The 8,891-nt window shown below is 36.0% G+C and overlaps 1 protein-coding gene across 1 annotated transcript; it reads right to left on the reverse strand.

The window, feature by feature from the left end:
- LOC109331202 (probable protein phosphatase 2C 46) lies at positions 308 to 8,442 on the reverse strand. The gene is made up of 5 exons (XM_019565562.1): positions 8,203 to 8,442; positions 7,647 to 8,072; positions 6,601 to 6,968; positions 1,461 to 1,697; positions 308 to 790 (listed from the first exon to the last, which is right to left on the reverse strand). The coding sequence occupies exons 2-5, from the start codon at positions 7,990 to 7,992 to the stop codon at positions 530 to 532; spliced, it is 1,212 nt and encodes a 403-aa protein (XP_019421107.1). The 5' UTR covers positions 7,993 to 8,072; positions 8,203 to 8,442; the 3' UTR covers positions 308 to 529.

An 8,891-nucleotide genomic window follows, 5' to 3' on the forward strand; every position in this document is an offset into this window, starting at 1 on the left:
TTCTTACTAATTTGAAAAATCCAAAATAATCTTCAAAAATTTCAAATGTGGATCAAATTAGTCATATTTGATCAAATTAATCTTTATCATATATTATAAAACTTGCTAAAAATGACTAATTTGACCAACATTTGAAATATATGGGGACCATTTTGAATTTTTGAGGACCAAACTGGTAAGATCGAAAAACATGAAGTTGACATCGATGTTTAGTCTTATTGGTATTACTAAAGTGTGACACAATTTACATTTAAATCATTTGAAGGAGAAATATATGAAATGCAGAAAAGATTACCAATGAAAGATCAAATATTCAAGGTCACCTTTGGCTTTGGTGTTCTATTTCCATGATGCATTACTCATGCAAGCTATATATATCCCAAGTTACCTGTTACATTGTATTAATTGAACCAACATTTTCACAGTTTCTGTTAAATCAGGTATACAAACTGACGGTCGCGAGTTCAATGTATGCTAAAAGTACAACAGTACGTACAAGCGTAAAAGTTCATACAGCCATCGCCGGAACCTAAGTTCCCGTAGGATCAGCGAAGGGAGACAAGGTTCTTGAAGGTACGGGAATGCCACCTCCCCTTACCGATAAGGGAGGTCCTTTTACTGAGCTGGCTCTGCTCACAAGGTTGGAATCAAGAAATACAACTACAACTGTGATGTCATCGTGGAAATGACGGCGTACACCGCGGTCAATCTTCTTCAAATCAGAGTACCTCATCTCTCGTTTCTTCGCTGCTTCCTGCAAAGCAGCTTTGATGAGCCTCCGAGCAATTCCCTGCAAAACACAAAGCATGTGATGCCAACATCTATATTTACTCTCCGACGCTTCGATTCTAGTGTTAGATCTGTTTTACATAATAAACTGCCATCAAATTCTGCATCATAAGCAGTTTAAGTTAGTTTTCCTCTCTACAAATCAAATAAACAGCCTCTCCATTTTCACTTCCAAGCCTGTAATCTGTATCTTCTACATGAAAAGAGCACATTAGCATGACCTAAAGGTAAACACTAGTGGCTTATATCTGCATGGAAAAGCAAGTCAAGAAAATAAACTACTCAATGCTCCAACGGAATACACGAATAAATTTAAGAGTAAATACTCATTTCAGTTCCCCTTGTTTTTTCGACCTTACCAATTTGATCCCTCAAAAATTGAAAAACCCAAAATGGTCCCAAAATTTTCAAATGTGGGTCAAATCAGTGATTTTTTGGGTCAAATTAATTTCTATTAGGTGTTGTAAAACATGCTAAAAAGGACTTACAACCGTGAGGGACTGAAATGAGTATTTACTCTAAATTTAAATATCGGAGGCATGAAACATCTTGAAAGAAAAGGAGCAGATAAGTGTCTGGAACTGGACAAAACTATAGTTAGTAGCTAAGCACTGAAAACCTAAGTAATGAAAAACATAAAATAAAATAGAAAAGTCACACATTCATCTTACATTGTGTGGGTTATTTTGAACTATATCAACAGCATCCTGATTGCTAAGGTGTTCCCAAAGACCATCCGATGCAAATACGAGAAATTGATCATGTTCTTGAAGTTCGTGAACAGAAATTGATGGGTCAGAGCTCAAAATTGGCGTCTTAAAAGTTTCCCGAAGACGAAACTTAGTATACAAAGGTTCCTTGTTAAATTCGGCCTTTTTAAGGTATGCATCACCAATGGATCTAGAAACCTGCCATGAAAATAATTCATAACTAAGCATTTACATGATAAGAGTAAACAATTTACTATCACATATAGACCAAAATCACTGGAAACCTAGCATCCTTTGTCAAATTTATGGAATAATAAATCAATTCATACAGAAACTAATCAAAGTAATTTTCTTCAATTTGCTTCACTGGAAGATGTTTGAATCAAGAACGTAATAAAACCGAAAACCAAAGCACAGTAAAGCTACATATTTTGCAACAATAACGAACATATGATTCAATTCTTAAATGATAAATCACATAAATATGGTTCATCAACAATGTGATCACATCCTACAATCCTTCTTAAGAAATTGGAGGTTGTCAGCTGCAAGAGGGTACTAATGTGAAGATCCCCGTGTGTTTTTCTTGAAGTTTTCACTTTCCCAAATGGGAGATTTTTTAACCATCTCTTTATTACTTTACCCCATCCTTCACCATTAATACCTAAACTAATGCCTCCAAGAGTCAGTTCAGTTGGTAGAGCTATGGGACATAAAGTGTGAGTTCGCCCGGGTTCCGGCAGATCTCTAAACATAGGATTAGAATTTTGATCATGTCCAAGGAGGTGGAATCCTCCCACGTATACCCTTTATCTAACATACTACCTCCATAATTTCCTTTCCATCCAACTATTAATTTAAACAAATTCCTAGGCTACATCAGTTTCACATTAGAGTAGCTTTCTTAGGGACTGCTTTGTTTTCCGATGGCAACAAGAAGTCGCAGAATTCTGAGGCAGAGGAAATTCACTGTATATCAAATCGAGTAGCTAGTCTAGAAGCATTGAGGGAAACTCCAACAATCAATCATGAAACAGGAAATGGTGAAAATGAAAACTACAAAGAACTTCAAAGAAAATCGTGATGCACAAAGTAATATTAGTAAGCCAAGGAGTCCAAGGGAATTGATTCTCATGTCAAATTTTCAGAAATAGACAGAAAACCTAACACAGGGTCCAATAAATTCTAAGAGGGCCCATATATTAAAAGTTTTTGTATCTATCTCTTTACATGGCTTTGTCATGCAAAAGTTTGACTCGAATCCATTCCCTGGAGTCCAAGACCTGGATAAATGAACCAAAACAGTCATACTTATAAAGTCCCACTTCATATTGGGGACCAACATTCTTTTTGGAGCAACACAACTATGAAGCTGTGCCATCATGATATTCCGAAAGAATTGAAGGTTGATGAGCAATGTTTTTCTTGAAAGAGGCCTTACTGATACGATAACAGCTTCAGAAGACTATTTCGAGTGATATAGCATGAACGAAGAAAGGAAGGTCATTTTGCAAAAATGAAATAGAAAGGACAGACTGGAATGTGGTGGCATAATATTGAAGAACGAATGAATAAACTAGGCCAGGCCCTTGTTATTCATTGGGAGGAAAAGAAGCTAAGTTTACAAGAGAGATTTCTTCCACTCAATTATGAGGAATCATTGTTTGAAGGATTATAGCAGCTGAATGTTCACTGTGGAAACCAGGGGGTCAAGCTAAATGGCTAATCATCGATGGTGGAAGTTATGATTATGTTGTTTCACAAACTCACAATCTGACATAGAGAGAGAATCTGAAAAGTCGAGAACATCAATGACACAACCCATTAAGTCACTAAACAAAGTTTACTGACCTTCTTTGTTGGTCACCAATCACCATTATATATAGAGGGAGAGAGACAGACTAGAAAGATGTTATTCCAATGAAAGTAGCACACATTTTCCTGGGACGTACATGTCACTGATACAGAGGTGCAACACGATGGTAAAAACCAAAACCCATACTTTCACTTACAGTGGAAAGTGGTTCAAGCCATTAACAAGAGTGAGGGGTCACGAAAAAACAACTAACACCTAAAGTTGTTAACATTGCTATTGAAGCAGTTGGAAGGGGAGAACACAATGCTTTCATCCAACATTATGGATCCAACGAGATATTAATGGCCGAAAAACTATTCCTAGATCTTGTAAGGTGTCAAAAGCATCTGACAAAGTTAAAGATGTTATTCATGAGTGGGTGTCTTCCAAAGACATAAGAGTTGCAAGACATATTGAAAAATGGAAGGGGGCATCAATTTTAGAAAGCGTTTGAATTATGCGGAAATGTATGGGATTGCTTGTTGATTAGGAAAAAAAGGACAGTCATTGCTTTTAACGGGCGATGGTTAGCGTTTCCCATATTTTTTGTACTTCAGAGTCATAATTCATTTTAAGTCTAGAACTACTAATTGAGTCTAGGAAAGTCCAATCTCGTAATTATTGGTCTAAGTAATAAAAATGTAGATTCATTATTCACTATAATTGCAAAGGTCGAAAAAGATCAAAAATCCATTTTCAAGATATTTTCTTTTCTAATTCAATTATCCCAGAAACAAATTTATTCAACTCTTTTAACTTATCCTTTAGAATTTTTAATTTCCTCATAATTTCAAAATCTTCCCAATCATCAGCAACAACTAAACTCCAAACCTCCTTAACAAAAGGGATAAAAGCGATGACTAAGCTACATGTTTTTAAATCTGAAGGGGATAAGACCCAACTTCACCTTACTAAATTCTAACATATGTCCCCTTCGGCACATTTGCGCAATCTAGGAGAAGAAGAATATGACATTGGAAGGGAATAAAATAAGGCCATTTCTTTGGGAGAAATTACCAGTCTCGTCATTAGAAACACAAAGAGGGGATAGAGGAGAAATTTGAACAAAGAGGATATCAACTCAAAAGGTCAATCCCTAGAATAGATAAAACTTGAGTTGGAAAACCAATGTTCTTAGCACAATTAACGCCAACTTGAAGACAAGTAGAATCTGCAATTTCCCCTAAATTTGTTTGATTAAAAAGTTCAAGAATTCCTGGCAAGTCAACCTAGGAACCGTCTTTTGTCAAATTCAAAGCCACTGCAACTTATCGAATAGGAACCCATCCTCATCACACACTCCAGACTCTAAATCATAATAGGTGGAAAAGGTTATTCAAAAGCATAATTAGATACCCGGATAAATTGATTATTTGCATCATTGTCCTTGTTATTCCCACATTTTATAAGATCATGTCACATCACCCGATTTGGTGAGCTGAGATAAACCAATTGAAGTTCCATCAGCCAGCAGTGGAGAAGGAAGGTGGAGTCCAAGTAGATTTAGCAAAAGCCAGCACACCAAAGCTTTTACCTAAACTTACTATCTTAACTGAACTTGAGTTGAAGGTTTTGATGATGTAGCTTTTATAACCCTAATATGACTGATCTTTAGAGGCATTTTAATGAACCTTTAGATGGTGAGGGTTTATACCTTAGCTATTGGGTACTGTCATTTACCCTACATACCGAATACGTTGTACCGCGTGCCACATACAGATTTGCCTTAAAGAAAGCCTTGTGATAAGAACAGAAAAAATGACGATCTGCATATCCATAATTCTAATGGACACCCAATAACTATGGTTTAGGCACAAGCCCAGAAAATATTCCCCTTTCCTCCAAGTCTAGATAGACCCGAAACAACCTCCTTAATGACAACCATTCTTAATGCCTCCAGATTCGATATTCGAACATGATTGTATCCCAAAAACCGCTTGTGGCCGCGATGCAAAATGCTGATTGGGCTACAACTCAGCAGTCTTCAACATGACTGCCATCAACAAATCTGATAAAGCTAAAAGACCTCTCGAAAAGATTCTGCCTTGCACACAAGCGGCCCTCAAGTTCAAAAGCTGTATTCCTACTATCGTTGCTAAATAACTCTGACCAGAATATACAATCCTCCATCATTCTGACCTCGAAAAATAGAAAACACTTTGCCCTCACTTTCAAAACTAGGTATGTCGTAAGGGATAGTGAGCAAGTCTTTATCCCTTAAAGTCAACAGCAACTAAAATGAAATATCTCTCCCCAACAGCAGAGGTTTCATAACGTCTCAACCACTTGAAGCTGAAAAGACTTCCACACATATGTAAGCACGAAGCATTTGGCTTCAACAACTATTAACTTCACTTAGGATTAGAATTCTGTTATTCTTATCATATCATATTTCTATCCAAGGAGGTAGACTCCTCCCACACATACCGTTTACCTCATACTACCTATCACCATAATTTCCCTTCAATCTAACCTTTAATTTAAACAAATTCATGGACTGTACTAGTTGATGTGTATCAAGTTCAGATCAAACCACAAAAGTAGGTTCAAACATAAAAAGTTTCCTTCAAGTGTGACACATATCGGTGAACAAACACAGAAGCATCCAGCAACTCTAGAAATACATAACTTCGTCCTTTTTCTTATAATGCAGCACTTGAGTCTTGAGCTACTACTATGAATTTTGCATGTTCCAACATTCAAAACCATAATTGTTGATAGAAATCTCTCTCACTTTATAACTTCAAAATTACATATGACATTTAGTATAAATAACATTGAACTGTTCAATCATATTCCCTAATGTACAAGTTTAAAAGAGAAGCATAGCTTTTACAGTTCTGTTAGGCAACCCGTTAGTTAGATATTTGGTGGTAACAGTTAGTAAGGAAGTTATTTAGAGAAATAAGGCATGTTGCCTATAAATAAGAATTGGGTCTTTTCGGTATAAGGAGGTGCGTACCCTCGAAGTTCCGCAACATATTATAGTAATCTGGGGATATTTCTCCTATTCATAGCAATCAACTACCAGGGTTCTACGAGATTCATTCAGATATTTGCTCTATAGCATTACCCATCTAAAAGTTAATAAAAATATGTAGTCTATTCACATGGCATCCGGTTTTTGATAGACTATAATTTTATTTTTACAACTCCCAAAACAAAATAGCAGAATAATTTGGGAAATGAGATGCTGATTTTTTTAATAAAACAAGCCAATCACCAAGACTCGTATATAAAACATACCTGTATCAGGCCCTTCACCCGCCATACGTTGTGCTTCAGAACTACGATTTTCGAGTCATCCGGATGCAGAGAATGCATCTCTTGTCTCACAGATTCTATGGCCACATTATGCTCTGATGAGAGTTGGATTGCCAGAACCTCACCAGTTGCTCTGACAACCCGACCAAGCACGGCACGGGAATCACCAAGGTTAGCAACATAGAGGGTACCACTGCAAATCACTCCAACCAAACAACAAGATCCCACAGCAGCAATTTGGGGATTCACGGGCCAGTGTTTGGTAACCACCGACAGAAAACCTTCTTCCGTAGCTTGGTATGCCTTGCGAATAACCTCCACGGACATAGACTTGTGCTCAGATGCAAATCCTTCCAAGTACAAAATAACACACACATACACATCAATACAAGTGTTCAAAAACAACAACAAACATGAGAAATTCTTACATGCTAACAGCTTTTCAAATTGCACTCTGCAACCGCAATATTTCAGTTTCAGGAGTCTCCGTAACATAATTGCAACCAAAATATTGCATTTCCGGGAGTCTCCACAACATAATTGCAACCACAATATTGCAGTTTCGGGAGTCTCCACAATGTAATCGCAACCACAATATTGCGGTTTCGGGAGTCTCCACAACGCAATCGCAACCACAATGTTGCGGTTTCGGGAGTCTCCACAACAAAATCGCAACCAAAATATTGCAGTTTCGGGAGTCTCCACAATGTAATAGCAACCAAAATATTGCAGTTTCAGGAGTCTCCACAATGTAATCGCAACCGCAGTTGCGACTACGACAACAACCACAATTTAAAACAACGAGTGTTGTACACTATTAAATATGAGCAACGAGTCCTATACTATTGAATATGTACCATATCAACTGTGTGTGTGTGCATATCTATTCCTTAACTATTTTTCGATATAATACACATTGAATGGTAACGCTACAGAATCACAAAATACTAAAAATCTATGTTAAACAGAGTAAGAGTGATTACAAAATATTACAACATAATCCAGTAAAAGCTTAAAAAAACCATTACGTTTTAGATGCTGGAAGAGGTTATCACAAATGTAGCGCGAAGTTTCGGGTCCACCATGACCATCATAAACACCAACAAATGTAGCATGTGGGCCATCATGAAGCGAAGTAAGAGGACCAGACTCAATCTGGCTCTGATCCTCGAGCAAATTATTAGCCTGAACAACAGCCATTGAGTATTCACCAAACAAGTGTTGCCCAACATCCTTATACCAAAGCAGCCCTTCTTTACGTCCACTAACATCCGAACCCTTTCGATCCGACGAAGAAGCCGAGCATTGCTGTTGTTGTTGTTGTTGTTGTCGCCGCAAACAGGCAGTTAGGAAGTTTATTAAACTTAATACCATCCCTCATTTCACCACTAACACCCGACTTATATAATTCACATCCAAACAAATGGATGCTAATAAAAAACCGCTTTGTTCACCTAATAATACAAATAATAATAATAATACAACTTAGATAAATGATTTTAATTTCCTTCACTTACTTAAGAAATGAATAATATATAATAATAACAAAGGAAGTGGAAAATGAAATTGAGTAAAAGTGAGTACCTTGGAATGGAATAAATAAGGGAAGGGGAAGAGAGAGAAAGGTTGTTATTGTTGTTACTGCTATTGTTGTTGTTATTGCTATTGTTGTTGTTATTGTTGGTTGTTAAGAGAAGGTTGTTAGATCTAGAGATGGAAGAAGGTGTGAAGTGTGTGTGTGGTGATAGGGTTTTGTGTAGAAAGTAGAAAAGAGGATTGAAAAGGGTTGAGACCAAAAAAGGTGTTAATCATCATCATCACTCATAAGGTGAGACTCACCTCCTTTTCTTTTTCTTTTACTTACACTCAATTTCTAAAATAAAATCTAAATTCAAATATTCATCTTCTTCTTTTGTGTTATGGATAGGATCAAAAAACAAAAACAAAAATTTATTTATCTCTAAATATGATTTGTTTAATTTGTCTTCATATATATTATTTATCTATGTATTTTTAGTATAAAAATTTATATACAGACAATATATTATTTGTCATTGTTTGTATTATTTTTTTTTAATAGTTAGTGATGATTAAATATAAATCATGAACTGTGCAATGTATAAAACTTTATAATGTCGGTGCATACATTTTTTTTTCTCAAAATGATATATTATCTTACAAATTTTCTCACATCATAAGAAAAGTAATATATGTTATAAATTTTGTTTATTAATAATTAATTTACAACTAAAATATGGAATTTTTGTAGTATA

Source organism: Lupinus angustifolius, chromosome LG17 (genome assembly GCF_001865875.1).
Source record: "Lupinus angustifolius cultivar Tanjil chromosome LG17, LupAngTanjil_v1.0, whole genome shotgun sequence".
NCBI classification, from domain to species: Eukaryota; Viridiplantae; Streptophyta; class Magnoliopsida; order Fabales; family Fabaceae; genus Lupinus; species Lupinus angustifolius.